Source organism: Tenrec ecaudatus, chromosome X (genome assembly GCF_050624435.1).
Source record: "Tenrec ecaudatus isolate mTenEca1 chromosome X, mTenEca1.hap1, whole genome shotgun sequence".
Classification (NCBI taxonomy): Eukaryota; Metazoa; Chordata; class Mammalia; order Afrosoricida; family Tenrecidae; genus Tenrec; species Tenrec ecaudatus.
In genome coordinates, this window is record NC_134548.1 from 9,678,813 (window position 1) to 9,695,611 (window position 16,799).

Here is a 16,799-nt window from a genome sequence, read left to right on the forward strand (position 1 = left end):
TCATTTTTGTAACCTGCCTGATTTGTTCATTGTAACCAAATTGTTGACTAAAGATGAAATCTTTTCCTTTAACAGATATCTGGATTCGAACAAGAAAACCAAAAAGGTAGGCACCTGTGTGGAGAAGAGCAACAGTTTTGTTGTGGTTGTGTACACATGGTTGTATACTCATTCCTATAAATGTATGAAAGGAACGTTTTTCAGGGAAAGCACAGGAAATTCAATTTGAATGAAATCATCTGGTCTCCAGCCCAATAACACTTTACTTTTTAAATCACACCCATTCTGCTGCTATTCTGGCAGATGGAAGCCATTTCTGCTAAATTTCCGTCTTTTAAACAATCCCTAGATGATGCAGATACAACTGTAGACAGCATCAGGACTCCTACCAACTCTTTGTAACAATCCCCACAGTTTAGAATCCCTACTCTAAAGAACACCTAAGTATAATATATAAAGCCCTCCAGTATGATACATTGTATTAATATATGTTGAAAGGGTGAAATAGCTGTTGTTATAAGTGCTACTGTTACTGTTTTTATTCTGAAGTGTTTTTTTTTTAAATCATTTTATTGGGGGCTCGTACAACTCTTCTCACAATCCATCCATCCATCCACTTTTGTACATTTGTTTCCCTCATCATTCTCAAAATATTTGCTTTCTACTTGAACCCTTGATATCAGCTCCTCATTTTTTCACCTCCCTCTCCGCTCCTCACTCCCCCATGAACCCTTGATAATTTATAAATTATTATTATTTTGTCTTATCTTACACTGTCCGACATTGCCCTTTACCCACTTCTCTGCTGTCCATCCCATAGGGAGGAGGTTATATGTAGATCCTTGTAATCTGTCCCCGCTTTTTCTCTCAACTTCCTTCCACCCTCCCGGTATCGCCACTCTCACCACTTGTCCTGAGGGGTTCATCTTTCCTGGATTCCCTGTGTTTCCAGTTCCTATCTGTACCAGTGTACATCCTCCGGTCCAGCCAGATTTATAAGGTAGAATTGGGATCTTATTCTGAAGTGTTTATACGGGCCTGATGAATTCCTTAATGTTGGCTCTGATGGTAAGCTCTCCAGAGTCCATAACTACTGTGGGTAACTGCTATGGGGCAGACTTGACAATGGCTGAAATGATAAGCCAACATGATGCCCATTATTCCGTGAATGGCTAAAGTATGATATAGCCATGCAATGGAATGCTTCTTAGCAATAAAAAGGAATGTGCTAGCAAGGCATGCAAAATGATAAAAACTCTCGCTGCCATTAAGTTGATTCTGACACATAGCAACCCTAAAGGACAAAATAGAACTTCCCCATGTGGGTGTCCAAGACTACATTTTTATGAGAGTAGAAAGCCTCACCTTGCCCCCTAGAGTAGCTAGTGGATTTGAATAGTTGATTTTGGAGTTAGCAACCCAACCCGTAACTCCCCATGCCACCAGGGCTTCCTGTGTATATACAAGTGAGTCTTAAATTCATATTGCTAAGTGAAAGATTTATGTGATATTCTGAAAAGGCCTAAACTATAGAGAAAAAGCACACATCAGTGGTTGGATGAACAGTCTCATGAGGAGGTTTTTATAGGGAATTCGGTATGACTCTGTGATGTTGGGATACGTGTCACTATACATTTGCCAGCACCCATAGAATTTTACAGCACAAAAAAACACAAGTTCCTGGATGTAAATGTAGGTGGTCGGGTGATTCTGGGCTGGGGTACAAACTTTGCCAAAGCAGTTTAGCCTTGATAGCAATGTATGAAATAACCTCACTGAAGAGGCAGGGGGACAAGCACTCCGCTAACTACTTGGGAATGAGCGGATGCTCTGAAGTCTGTATATATGCATGGTGGTCAAGGTGGTAAAGCGGTTAACCATCTGAAAACCCTGTGCGTGGGCCTGGCATTGAACAATTGTAGTACAGAGACAGGTGGTGAGGGGAGCCATGTTCCCCTCTGTTGGCAGGGGAATGTCCTATAAGGAGAAGAAGCTAGCATGAGTCATGTGGTAATGGATTCGAGTTCATCATTATGAACCCATGCTTAGCCTCACAGAGATACAGAAAGGTACTTAGAGAAATATTTATAGATAGGTGTGCTTATAATATATAGGTTATGTATGCATGTCAGTGTTCTTGCTCTGTCAGCTGTGCAGACTTCCCAAGAAGCAGTGAGCACACCCAGTGCCCAGATCTTGGTCTCTAATCCTGTTAATCACAGCAAGAGACTCAGGGCCTCAGGGAGAAATGGCTGCGTCTAGGGCAAATATCATACACACACACACAATTTGAGCAAGACAATAAAAAAGTATTAGAGTGTGAGGCTAAAATAACGATGAGTCCAAAGTGATGGGACTGTTTAATTCAATAAATAAATGGAAAATTCAACCTCCTCCTGAGGAGGTGTGCGTGAGTGTGTGTGCAGGGAGTATCAGAAGGGTAAGTGGAACCCCTTGGGCGAAGTCTCAGAGAGCTGATGACTGGTAGCACTAGAAATACTGAGGCGGCAGAGCACATCTGGAAGATTACCTAAACCAAAGACCGAACTCATGGCCACTGAGTCGATTCCCTTTAGGAAGAATAGGACTGCCCATGTGCGTTTCTGAGACAGTAAATCTCTATGGGAGTGGAAGGCCTCAGCTTCCTCAAGTAAAGTGGCCGGTGGGTTCAAAGGGCTGGCCTTGTGGTTAGCATAAGGAGTAACTCACTGAGCCACCAGGGTTCCTGGAAGGTTATCCTTTGTAGAGGCATTTGCAAAATGCCTGGTCTTTCCCATTAGAGCAGTGGTTCTCAACCTTGCATGTGCTGCGACCCTTTAAAATAGTTCCTTATGTTGTAGTGACCCCCAACCATAAAATGATTTTCGTTCCTACTTTATCACTGTCGTTTTGCTACTGTTAATGAATCAGGTGACCCCTGTGAAGGGGTCGTTCAACCCCCAAAGGGGTTGCGACCCATAGGTTGAGAACTGCTGCCATAGAGTGAGGTAGACTTGGCCTCACCAAACCGCTAGCAGACCCAAGCAGACTGAACTGAAAGGTCATATGGGGAAGATGAGCTTGAGGAATATATGAGACAAAAATTTGCAAGCAGAGCAAAATCAATACAGACAACCAAAACCACTTTGGCTGTTGATAGTATTTTAATTCTTAGCTACCCTATAAGACAGAGTAGAACTGCCTCATAAGGTGTCCCAGGCTGCCATCTTTAAGGGAATGGGCGGCCACATCTTTGTCACATGCAGCAGCTAGTGAGTTCAGTCAGCCTGCCTGCTGGAGACATAGCCACTGTGCCACCAGGGCTCCCCCACAGGGATATTCACCCATCCGATCCCCCTGCCATCGACTCATCCCGACTCCTGGTAACCCTGACTAGGGCTTCTGAGGCAGTGAGTACATTTTACAGGAGCAGGTCGTCTCATCTGTCTCCTGGCAGCTGCTGGATTCAAGCTGCTGACCCACCAGGGTTCCTCCACATGCACACTGGGAAGCAAAAAGATTATTGAAATGATGCCAAATTGATTAAAGGCTTGTAGCAGCAACAGGAGCAGTTCTTTCAGCATGCAGAAGGAAAGGATATAAAGAGAAAGAACGAGAGGAGATGAGCCAGGCAAAGATCTAACAGATGGTAATTGTTATGAAAGGCAAACCGGTACAGATAGAGCAGACCCTCCCCCCACAATCCATGGCAGTTTCTCAAGCTGAAAAGAGATGTATAATTATGGATTAGAGGGTGGTGGTGGTGGTTCCTTTGGCCTTAGGCCAAAATCAATGAATGTAGACACATTCTTAAACTTCGGTAATAACAAGAGCCAGATAATTTGCAAAGTTTGACTCGCATTATGGAAAGAAATCACCAGAGAAGGCTATATCAGACTGCCCGTGGTGGTTTTTGCCGCATCACCAGTTAGCTCTTAGGTGGTCATCAAATAGGGACCTACTGTCTGTATAAGGGGGAGTTGTGTGGTGTCCATGTGAGTCTTTGTGTGTAAAAGAAGTGAAGACAGAAGAGAAATTTGAAATCTTCTACAGAAAAGGACAGGAAAGGCTTTTATTTTAAAGGGTCAAACAATTCAGAAGGGTTTAAAGGAAAGAAAAAGAAAATCTACCCATATTCTCTAAGCTCACTGATAACCAGCAGGAATAGTTCCTTGTTTTCCCTTTCAGTTTTGTTTACGAATAAAAGACTGTATTTAAAGCACACATACTCACCCGTGAGATCTTACCATAGGTGTGCTTTTAGTTGTGGTTGTTCCCCATATCTCCTCCTCCAGTAGTATATTTAGATTGTCTCAGGCCTTTTAAGGAATGCACTTAATCAGCCCCCTTTTGATGATTTTGTTTGGTTGCCATTCAAATCTGCGTGCAATATTCTCACTTCTGTGCCCTTGTGAGGAGCCCTGGTTATGTAGTGGTTACGAGTTGGGCGGCTACCTGCAAGGTCAGCACTTCGAAACCACCACTGCACCTCCGGAGAGAGCCAGGGCTTTCTACTCTGGTAAAAATAGTTATAGTCCTGACAACTCACAGGGCAATTAGACCCTGCCCTATAAGGGGCACTAGGAGTCAGACTCTATGGCAGCGAGTGAGTGGAGGCCTTCTGCAAGTCTTGCCATTAAAAACAAGAACAAACAAAATTGGTTGTCTGCTAGTCAACGTCCTGGCTGGCAGTGGTTAAATGCTTGACTGTTAACAGAGATGGGCACTTCCTATAGTTTGGTGTCATGGCAATAATACCTGTGTAGATTCATGAAAGTAGAGTGACCAGGTTCAAGGAGCATCTGCACTTTGAATAAACTGATACAGTTCCTTCCCCGGTGAATGAGAGTGCCAAATGCCTGGCCAACATAAAAGTTGCAATCTGATAGGGAAAAGGGGGTCTCTTCATTGTAGTAGTAATTTGCACTGATTTATGTTTCTTCATCTTTGACATGATACGTTTCTGTTTTCTTTGAACTACCTGTCTCTTTTCTTATTTTCATAACTGATTTGCAAGAGCTCTCTGATACTAGGACAATGCGTTATCTCTGTCTCCTTGTTATTGCATTGCTTCGTCTCATTTGTCTGTTGATTCTGTCTAGACTCCGCCATGCTGTATGTAGTGCTTATGAGGATTGATTGATAAGTACCCCTCACTGCTTCTAGGTTTCATGTTGCCACATTTGGACAGGCCTTCCCTCAGAGATGACTATTATTTTTAATGTAAACCTGGGTGCTGTAAGACTCTGGTTATATACACAATACAATGGCTGTGGGACAATCTTCTGAAGCCCAATTGTGTACATTGTGTGTTGTAGGTTTTCTTATGCTGTTTCTGAAGGAGTTGGCAGAATATCACCAAGCTAAAGAAAGCTGTGATGCCCAAACTCAAACCATCTCTACTTTTCCACACAAAGACTCGCTCGGTAAATTGGGGCCACTTTCCTCAGTCCAGCCCTTCTGTTTTGGCTGTGAAGAGTTTACCTGACTTACCCTGTTATGGGGGATTGCCACCTGCAGGGGTCTGTTTTGTTCAGAATCCTATCACCGGAAGGAAGCAGGAATTGCTGGGAAATGGTAGTCGGAGTGCTAATAGTAGGGTCACCAGAACTTCGACTGACTTAAATGAGATCCTCACTCCCAACCTCATCCATTCTGACCCCAGCTGGCCCTCCCTTCCTCGGCACTCTCCACCTCGCTGCCAGCCTGGAGGACCCATTGCAGGGGCCACACAAACCTCCCAGACCATGCCCACAGTTAGGTGGCTTAGTAAGGGACAGGCTCCACCTCGGGCTCAGGCTCAAGAAGCATGGAGGCCCAGTCTCCCTTCTTCAGTGCAGGGCAGCTCTCAGCTCTTTTCTGCCCTCCTAACTATCAACACTGGTTCTGCTGCTCAGCCCCTCCTGGGGCCCATCCCTGGTCTCTGCCCCTGGGCCCCTGCCCTCCTCAATGCTTCAGCCTGTAACCAGTGTTCTAGCTCTTCCCTCAGTGCTCCTCCCCTTTCTCCTCCTCCCCATTTCTCACAACCCCTCACTGAAACAGGCTGCTTAAATACACAAGGCCTGGCAAATTGCAAGGCCTGGCCCTCTCACCAACGCCACAAACAGATCCATGCCTTTTCAAATGGACCAAACCAGGACCAGTCTCAGTCTCCGCTAGGTAGGGCTTAGATCCTTCGTTTGCATAGTGTGCATGGCTGCACTACAGCACACCCCATTTGCATAGTCTATTGACCAATCCCTGCAAGGTGCATACCGATCACTGGACAGGTTGTAGTCCAATACCAAACAAATATCCAAAGCATGTTTTAGAACAGACCCAGGGCACGTCAGCCAACCTGGAGAAGAACAGCAAACCCTCCGGGTTAAAAGGTAACTCCTCAGAGTTGTGGGGAAAATGCAATCACTGGAGCTGCTTTTTCTAAAGAGCCCAGACCAAAGGCGAAAGGAACTCACCACGGCGACTCTTCAGTGTAGCTTACTATCCCCCTCGGGGCTCGTGCATTTCCCAGAGCAAGGACCCACATTCTTCCCACTTCGTTGTATTCAGCCTCTCCTAACTAGGGAGTTGTTCTTTATGCCTCCTCTAAATTCATTTCGCAACCACTGAGCCATAGACGCAGCCAGAGCAAGAGCCATCGCTGGCCCATCACGTCATGGCAGGTTTGAGGAAACTGAGGTCCTAGTGGAAGAGTAGAAGCACCCAATCTGTGCCAGGAACAATGCTGGACACCATCTTTTCTGGTCCAAGGCACAGAGCCTTTCCATGGGACATCCTTTCTCAAGTACACCCTTCCCTTTAGCCTTGTGCTCAAGTAGAGCTGAGAAACCCAAGGCACATGGCCATCTGTTCCCACATCTGTACAGCAATGGAGTTCATGTTCAGATCAGGGCAGTGAGCCTGAGAGTCACTTTTCATCAGAGTCCAGTCAAAGAGCGCCCTGCCCTGGCCTGAAAGACTGGGTGGGGCTTCGATGGTATTGACGTCATTGTACTCTTTGCACCCTGCGCTCCCCCTGAATGGTGAACATTTTCCGACATACAGCAAAGGTGAAGGGATTTGACAGTGAGCACTTACCAGGCCACCACCTGCAGTCACAACGATTAGATTGTGGTTAGACTTGCTTCTTCACTCACCCATTTTGCGTTCGAGCTGTCCCTCAAAGTAAATGGCAGCCATCCCTGCCCTTGGCCACAGCACCTCTGCTTGGAATAGGGGCCTGGCCCTGTCTCTGTACCGTAATCACAGCTGCTGCTTCTTTCCAGCTGAGAAGCTTCGCCTCATCGACGATCAGTTTGCAGATGCTTATTCTCAGCGCCCGAAGTTGGAGTCTTTAGAAGCAAAGTTAAATGAATATAAGAGAGAGATAGAAAAGCAGCTGCGGGCAGAAATGGTGCAAAAGGTAGGCTTTCTCTCAACTCTGTTCCCCACGAGCGATTCTTGGCCTTGTTGGTCTTTCAATGTCTTAATCCTAAGGATATGGGGAAAGACCTAGACCTTTTGATAGTGATTGGGCTACTCTCCTGTGGTGCATATTATTTTCATTTCCACCAGATGTCATTTCTGTTTGCCTTCGCACCAATCTCACAAGTTGGGTGAATGAGCTAAAACCAAAGGTAAATTCAAGCAGGTCATCATACATTTGGGCAGAGTGTTAATCCGAAGCCCAGCTGTGGAAGAAGAGTTACTATTTCAGGAGTAATTTGTCCTTACGGGTTGTGCTCATTTGACAGTTGAAATATTTTAAAGACACGGAATTGGGGAAAGTGAGAATGGAAGAGAAAAGAAAGTATGAGAAAGAACTGGCTGAGTTCCAGACGGAATTTGAGAAAGTTTGTCAAGCAAAATCCGAAGCCCTCAGTTTGCGAGAAAAGAATACCGTTGAGAGGCTTCGGAAGTACCAGGAGGTAAGATTTAGAAGCCAACTAATAAGTAGTTCTTCCCTGCGGCTGCAAGTACATGCACTGAAGGTGTGGGAGGGAGAGGGGCAAGTCCCAGGTTCCCACACGGGACTGGTCATTATACTCACCTGGGGGATGCAGTGACTCACTCATCTCCCCCCACACCCCAGCCTGGAGATTCTGATTCTCTTGTAAGTGGAGCCCTGGGATCTGTATTGAACAGCTAAGTTGAGGAGCCCAGGGAGTGACTGATAGAGCAAGGCCCCCAGGAAGCAGTGGGTGCTGCTGTCAAAAGGGGAAACAGATGTCCTTCTTCCAACCAATAGGGGGAAGGATGGTTGACAGGAATGTCAAGGTTGAGGTTATGAAAGGTTCATACCCAACCAACTCCACCATGGGCAGATTAGAGGGGTGGGGCGAGCCAAGGGTTTGAAGAGAGGATTCTAGGTGTAGAGTGGCTGCTTGGGGGCAGAGAGACCCTATTCAGCCTGGCTAAGGGCCTAGCAGAGATGGAGCACCTGGGGTTGCACTTGGCTGAACCAAGTGTTTACAAGATGACTTTGTGGTGCTCACCCCTGGGAGTGGGGTGGAGAGCCAGGTTGTAAGGCCAGTGAGGAGGCAGAGAGCCATTTGCTCGGGGCCTGGAGCTTCATACTGCCTGATTTCTTTTTATGAAGAAGGTCACTTCTTTTTCGTTGAAGAAGACACTGGGCTTCGGCCAAGTGCTGAAGGGAGTCGGAAGAGAGGGTCAGTGGTTGGTAAATAGAAGAGCAGGAAGGGGGCTAGTACAAGGCAGACTGGGAGAGATCAGAGAAGGGTCTGGGGAGAGCGTGGGTGGGAGAAGAGAGTGGCTCGAGGGTGCAGCTTTATAGACAGATCTCCATAGAAGGCGGAGCCACAAAGCACCTTTTCAGGATGCTGAAGTGGGGCCAAGGTGTGGTCCTTGGAGCAGAGGGGTCCACCCACGTGGCTGCGTGGAGCATGATGGCACAAGAGGTGGAGAGGTCAAGGTGGGCAGGCATAGTGGGGTCACCCAGCCTTTTCCAAGGATCATGGCTTTAGCTCAGCTCAGACTGATGTTGTGGTTCTGTTTCTAGTTCCAGTCTATGGATGGCAAGGGCACTCTCCTAAGCTTCCTGCCCCCCCCCACTTGTTTGGGCCTTCTCAAAAAGATCTTATAGTTTGATGAGAATTGCTCCCCCTCTACAATGTCATGTAATTTCTGGCAGATGGGATCCTTTCCATTGTGAAGCTATGTGACACACACGTCTCTGAGATGACCAGCTATGGTATACAGACAGTAACAGCTTCCCCTTCAAGCTAGGTTACTGGTTAGGTCAGACCAGCCAGCAGACGACTTGGAGTTCCCATCTGGAGAAGAGCCCATGAGGGGATTCTTAGTAAAACTCTCATAGAAAGCCCTCAGCCTGTATTCCTCTGCCTGGAATGCCCTTCCCTCCTCTCTTGAAGAAATCAGAATTGTCCTCCTAGATCTACCTTAAATGTTACCTCCTGGTGACACCGTCTCTGACTCCCTGGTTAACCCTGTCAGGTGTTTGTCAGGTTGTCTGTTAGCACATTTGAATGTGCATGTTTGTTGTCTCCCTTAAAAGAAAAAACAGACAAATCAAACTTACAGCCAGCAAGTCGATACAGATTCAGAGTGACCCTATAGGCCCCAGGCCTATGGTATAGGGCAAGGTAAAACTTCCCCATGAATTTCTGACAGTAACTCTTTATTGGAATACAAAGACCCATCTTTCTCAGGAGGTGGTTTCAAACTGCTGACCTTGCAGCCAGCAACCCAGTGGATAGTCACCACACCACTAGGTTTCCCTTAAAGGGAGGGACTCATCTGCTCAAGGGACTCTGGTGGCTCTGTGGGTTAAGCATTGGGCTGCTAACCACACAGTTGAGGTTCAAACCCACCAGCTGCACTGAGGAAGAAAGATGAGGCTGTCTGCTCTGGTAAAGATTGACAGTCTCAACCCCCACATAGGGCTGCTTTGCGCCCGAATTGACCTGATGGCAGTGGGTTTGGTTTGGGCGATTGTGTCTGCTCATCTTTTCATATGTATCTAGGCAGAGCCTACCTGCGTGCACACAATAATGGAAGTGTGGCTCCTTCACTCAGAATTCAGATTCACTTTCTGAGCCAGGCATGGCCTGCAGCGCGCGCGCGCGCGCGCGCGCACACACACACACACACACACACACACACACACACACACACACACACACACACACACCCAGCAGAGCCAGAAACCAAATCAAACTCACTGAGTCGATACTGACGCATAGTGAGGAGATTGTAACTCTTTAGAGCAGTACGAAAAGCCTGTCTTTCTCCCGTGGAGCGGCTGGTGGTTTCAAACTGCTTACCCTCTGGATCACAGCCCAATGCACAACCACAATGCCAACAAGGTGGTTCTATTCTTTTTGGAATTTTCTTGCAGTTAGTGGAACCGTCATTGGGGAAGGGGGTACATTTTTCTGAAAATAGATCAAGCCAAAAATATATCTTGAAATGGACTCTTCTGATGAGAGTTTAATTGTTACCCTAATGGCCCATGCTTTGATTATTATTATTATTATTATTATTATTATTATTAATGGTGGGAGAGGGATTTTGGAGGTAAGATATTAGTTTAAACCTGTTTGGGTTTCCTTTGCTAGCTTGCTAAACACTAATGCCTTCCTGTACAGATTGAAACAAGAGAGATCTATGCCCAAAGGCAAATTCTACTGAAAGATATAGATCTGTTAAGAGGCCGAGAAGCAGAGCTGAAGCAAAGAGTGGACACTTTTGAATTGTAAGTAGTACATGTCCATTTTAGGTATTCAGAATGAGGTGAAACAGCCTTTTTCTGAATATCCGAGGGGGTACCCCCCAAATCAGAATTGAATTGCCCTGGGCAGAGCGTTCGCAGTAAGCATTTTCCCCAGTAGGCAAGCACCGAGCAACTCACTCTGAGCTAGTGCACCCAGTGGTGTTGCCTGGGAAGGTTCTCTCTGGTTACAGCGAATCTTTTGTAAAAGCAGTTTTGCTCGAACCTTCTTTTTTTGTAATGGCTGATTTCGGAGAACAGCGTGTGGCTGTGAAATTTTGTTTTCTTGCTTGGGAAAAATGCTGCAGAAGCTGTTATGATGGTGAATACAGCTTACAAGGACAGCACTATGGGAAAACTCAAGTGTATGAATGGGTTTCTCCTTTCAAAAAAGGTGAAATGTCAATTGATGAGAAACTTCATTCTGGATGTTCGCCAACTTCTCGAATGGACAAAAATGTCAACTCATAGTGCATTTGGAGTTTGTTCCACCAGGTCTGACTGTTAACCAAGCTTTCTATTTGGAAGTTCTGAAAAGATTGCCTAACAGGGTGTGCCATAAAAGGCCTGATTTGTGGCAGACAGGGGACTGGTTTTGCCACCATGATAATGCACCTGCTCATGCAGCCATCTCAGTGCCCCAGTCTGGGGCAAAAATCAGCATGCCTTTCTTGTTCCACACATCTTACTCACCTGACCTTGCTCCATGTGACTTCTTTTTGTGACTGTGAATGACAAGGGACATGCAACACAGCTATTTGACACATAGAAGAGGTGAAGAAAAAAAAAGAGGGGAGAGGTGTTATCAGGCATCCCAACACTTGAGTTTGAAAACTGCTTCCAAGAATGGAATCGCAGATTTGACCAATGTATTAAGTGTAATGGAGAGTACTTTGAAGGTGATAAAGTTTTTTTGTAAGAAAATTTACATACATAGTTTTGGAAAAATATTCCATTTTTTGAGGGGGTATCCCCTCATATGTTTAAATATTCACATGGTAATTATTACTTAAGCTCTTTGGTTGTACCCAGTGCTATTACTGAGTTTTTAAAAAGTCAAAGTTAAACATCCGGTAGAGTCTTCTGTTCCAATCCACCAACTGTTCCACAGGAAAAAGATGTGGCTGGCTGCTTCTATAAGGATCGTTGCCCTGGGAAACCCATGGGGGCAGTTCGACTCTGTCCTCTGGGCTCGCGGAGCCAGCAGAGAGAATCAACAGAACAGAGGATTTGGTGGTTTCGGATGATCATCTGGGGGAGTTTCAAAAAGTTTGTCAGGAAACTCCATGTTGTTTTAATTCTATGTTTCTAGGGACTTTTTTTAAAGCCCCTTCCTGAAAGGTACCAGAAAGAAAGGCTTGGGTTCTTGCTTTGGCAGTATTAGGCAGTAAGATGAGAAGCCATCCTCTGGTCACGGCACGAGCAAAGCAAAACTGGGGCCTTGCTGTTGCCAGTGTCCAGAGCCTGGCTCCAGGGACGAGCTGACTCTAGGGACCAGATCTGCCCCACTCTGGGAGGGAAGTACAGGGATGCTGGTCTAGGTGGGCTGTGGCTCGCGGTGTGTGGCACTTGTTTCCCCTTTCAGATCTTAGCTAGCCAATTTACACAGTTTGTGGAATAACCTTTTCATGATGTGCATGTGCTATGCATCACTATCTAGTTCCATCCCCGAATCTTACTGACTTTATTCGTTTCATCCCCATCCAGGTATCATTTATTTGACAGATGCAATCGATTTGATTTCTTTGATCTCTCTCACTCTGTCTTTGGCAGTCCTAAAAAGGTCAATTGACTGAGAGAGTAAAGAAAAGGGACCACCCCGAAACTCCAAACTCATTGCCATTGAGTCGATGGCAATTCATATCACCCCTAGAGGACAGGGTAGAACTGGCCCTGTGGGTTTCTGAGACTGTAACTCTTTATGACAGCAGACCGTCTCATCTTCCCCCCTCGGAGTGGCTGGTTGTTTTGAATTGCTGAACTTGTAGTTGTAGAAACTCAATGTGATGTGTAACCATTACGCCACCAGGGTTCCTGAGAGAAAAGGTATAGATTTTGGATAGTCATTATATGATCACTTTTTTGCCCCCACTTCCCCTAGCATATTGCTCTGCTTATAAGCATTGGACTGCTAACTGAAGGGTAAGCGGTTCAAATTCACTAGATGCTTCAAGGGAGAAAGATGAGTCTGTCTGCTCCCATAAAGATTGACAGCCTCCGAAACCCTACATAGATAGGGTGACTGATTCAGATTGGATCTGATTACCAGTCATGGGTTTGGCTTTTTTGGTTTATTGCTCTGCTACTCTACAGATCAGCCAGCAGAGGGCGATAATACACTGCATACACAGAGCCTTTAGGCTATCCCTGGGAATTTGAGGAGTCCCTGTAAGCCCAAAGGCCCTCGCTCTGGAACTGTTTGTGTGGTTGATTAAAGGCTCACCCTGGAGACCATGCCTACCATCATTACTCAATTAGTGGGCTATTCTGTAACAAAAACGATGCTTGTAGATTCTACACTTAGAGACAATCACTTTCAAGAAACAAGTACTTCATTTACACGTGCAACCTTTATTTGTAATGTGACTCTTCCACCCCTAATTGATCGGCAGCACTCACCAGACACTTGTTTAATCATCCTCCTTGGAAAAGCACTCTGGGCTGAAACCTTCAGACTCCTCAGCCCCAGTGCCCTGGAACAGCTCCGTCTACTGGCGCCAACTTGCTGAGTCAGTTCCTAAACCAGGTGGGAAGCGGGGCTTCTGGATCTTTCTCTCCTTTTCTTCTCCAGCCAGCAGAGACAGTGAAACACAGCTGACTGTTGATCTCTTGCGCGAAAAACCAGTGCTACTCTCTTTTTAAATGAGTTCGCTCCAATATATTCTGATGTTGACTCACTCCCACCGCCCCCGGTTTTGTGCCCATTTCAGAGCCCAGAGAATGCAGGAGGAGAAAAACAAAAGTGTGGATGATGCACTGCGGAGAAGGGAGCTGGGCCTGAAGACATTTGAGGAGACCTATGACCAGAAGTTCCAGACAGAACTTCTCAGGTAAGTGTGTGTTACATAGGGGTAGTGCATTTCAATCCAGGGACAAAACCATGCTAAAAACCGAACCAGTAGCGAAGATTAACATTTTATAACAGCATTTAGTGCTTGAAAGTATATAGATTTATTTTTCATAGTCACTCAAGCCTTTCCCATGAGTATTTGCATTGGGGCAGTTTCAAAAGCATATTTGGATCTGGGTAGGTTTTTTTTAGTCATTTTATTGGGGGCTCATACAGCTCTTATCACAATCCACACATATGTCCGTTGTGTCCAGCACATTTGTACATTTGTTGCCATCATCATTCTCAAAATATTTGCTTTCTAATTGAGCCCCTGGTATTGGCTCCTCATTTTTCCCTTCCCGGCTCCCTACTCCCTCATGAACCCTTGATAATTTATAAATTCTATTATTTTGTCATGTCTTACACTGTCCGATGTCTCCCTTCACCCACTTTTCTGTTGTCCATTCCCCAGGGAGGAGGTTATATGTAGATCCTTGTAATCAGTTCCCCCTTTCCACCGCACCCTCTCTATACCCTCCCGGCATTGCCACTCTCACCACTGGTTCTGAAGGGATCATCTGTCCTGGATTACTTGTGTTTCCAGTTCCTATCTGTACCAGTGTACATCCTCTGGTCTAGCCAGACTTGTAAGATATACTTGGGATCATGATAGTGGGGCAGGGAAGAGGAAGCATTTAGAAACTAGAGGAAAGTTGTATGTTTCATCATTGCTATACTGCACCCTGACGGGCTTGTCTCCTCCCCACAACCCTTCTGTAAGGGGGTGTCCAGTTGCCTACAGATGGGTCTTGGGTTCCTAATCTGCACTTCCCCTCATTCACAATGATTTGATTTTTTGTTGGATCTGGGTAGTTTTAAAAAGAAGAAATGATGCCTTTGACTTCTGGTGTTGGTGAAGAATGTTGAATCTATCATGGACTGACTGATGCACAGTCAGGATGCTTCTTAGAAGGGAGGCTCGGGAGACTGTTTCAGGCACTTTGCACGGGCTTGGTAATGTGGAGGGTCAGTAACAAAGACCCTACAGTAGCTGGACTGACGCAGTGAATGCAACAATGAACCCCAATAACAGCAGCTGTGAGGATGGTGCCGGACTGGACCAGAATTTTCTGGTCCACAGGGTGCTATGAGTCAGAGTCGACTCAACAGCAACAGCTTACCTACGACCGTGGAAAGAGACGAGCACCGTGTGCTCATGGCTAAGCGCAGCTTCTCTGCTGTTTACTGGCAGCCGTGGTCCGTTTCAGTTTTTAGAACACAGCTGCTAAGCTATAGCATTTGGAGTGACTCTGAAGCTCAGCCCCACTACAGTCATTAAGAGCAGATGGACAATTTATAAATGAGTCTATTCACCGCTTCAGTGGAGCTTCTGGACTAAGGAGGACTAGGAAGAAAGGGCTCACCATCCACTGCTGAACATCAGCCCATGCAGACGCAGTGAGCCAGGCAGCTCCTTGAGCCGGTCTGTACTTAAACAAATGTGGAGGCCAGAAGGCTTATATGAGTCTCGTGTTACAGACACACAGCGGCTCTTCCACTGGTCAGTTTTGAAATGGTGGCTTTTATTCACAAGTTTGATGTTAGCCCAGGGACAGCCAGCGCTGAAGCATCTGTCCACATTAAACTTCCGGGAGGCAAGGATGAGAAGGGGGCATGTTCATTATGTGTATCCCTACAGACTGGGCAGGATTCTGTACCGTTGGACCTTTTCCATGGCCTGGAAGATGCCTAGGATCACTGTCTGTATCTTGGGCAAGGTGTGCTGTTGGGAGGCTACTCACCCCAGGAAGGCACAGCCTGCTGCCCTTCCGCCCAGCTTTGAACCTGGAAGCTGCCAAAGACAGTCACAGTGGGGCTCACTGCTCTGCAGATGCTGCTGTTGACCTGTTTGCTTTCAGGCTGTGTTCCTCACTAGAGCGGCTCACGTTTCTACTTGTTTATTGTGTATCCGCTGACACCGACTGAACGATAATGACTCTCAGCAACGTCACAATAACACGGCCCTTGGTTTTTGTCGGGCTGAGGTTTGGGAGACCAGTTTTGGGAGGGGGCAGACCCTTTCCTGGTAAGAATCTAGTCCCCTGGTCTGGGGCCCCAGGAGCCCAATTGTCACACCTTTTCCTGAGTCTCTTAGGGCACCCCGGTGCCATGCATCAATTTACCTGTTGGTGGCAGCATGCCCCGGAAAGTGACCGAGAAACTCAGTTTTGATCTCTGATCCTCAGGTATCAACTTGAACTAAAGGACGACTACATCTGTAGAACTAATAAGCTGGCTGAAGAGGAAAGAAGAAGTAAAGGTGATTCTTGGCTGGGAGGTAGTGTGGGGGTGGGCATCTGGCGTTCTCAGTCCTGAGGTAGGTTTCGCAGTTCTGATGGAAGTTGCGAGGAGCTGGATCTGGTCTATATTCTAAGAAACCTTGTAGCTCAGCGTTTCACAACGAAGTCTTATTTTACAAAATGCCAAGATTAGCATGGCCTTTGTGCTACCTTTTGTCAGTGTGCACGTATGTCTAGGTGGGTCTGTGGGTTTTTGTCGCTATTTTGTCCCACCTTTATTTCTACGCAAGGTCAGCACACTGAAACCACCAGTTGCTCCTCTGGGGAAAGACTGGGCTTTCTACTCCCAAAAAGAGTGTATAGTCTAGGAAACTCACAAGAGCAGCTTGTCCTGATAGGGTCACTATGAGTTGGAGTCAGCTTGATGGCAGTGAGTTTTTGGTTCTTTGTCCTTTCAGTATAGTTTATGTAAAGGTGGGTGGGTCAGGAAGGCAGTTTGGCAGCAGCGACAGCTAATTGTCACCCAGTAGATTTCTTTCCTGCTTCTAACCAAGAGAGACTTGTTTACTGTGGGAGAATGGTCTTTTGACTTCTTCATTCATACCCTCTGTACTAATTTCCCATTTCCTTGACTTCTATGAGGGGGTCTTCAAAAAGTTCATTGGAAGAATTGCATTTTCATGCCAGGTTGCTGCGAGCAAGGGGAACACCCTGTGTATATTTTTGTGCTTTTATCAGG

At 46.2% G+C, this 16,799-nt stretch overlaps 1 protein-coding gene across 1 annotated transcript in view; it reads left to right on the forward strand.

Moving 5' to 3' along the window:
- OFD1 (OFD1 centriole and centriolar satellite protein) overlaps window positions 1-16,799 on the forward strand; it is a 31,963-nt gene that overhangs the window by 5,184 nt on the left and 9,980 nt on the right. The window contains exons 5-11 of the mRNA XM_075538195.1: window positions 76-106; window positions 5,298-5,405; window positions 7,245-7,381; window positions 7,713-7,886; window positions 10,587-10,693; window positions 13,639-13,758; window positions 16,007-16,080. Of these exons, the coding sequence (XP_075394310.1) occupies window positions 76-106; window positions 5,298-5,405; window positions 7,245-7,381; window positions 7,713-7,886; window positions 10,587-10,693; window positions 13,639-13,758; window positions 16,007-16,080 (751 nt within the window). The remainder of the gene's footprint in view (window positions 1-75; window positions 107-5,297; window positions 5,406-7,244; window positions 7,382-7,712; window positions 7,887-10,586; window positions 10,694-13,638; window positions 13,759-16,006; window positions 16,081-16,799) is intronic.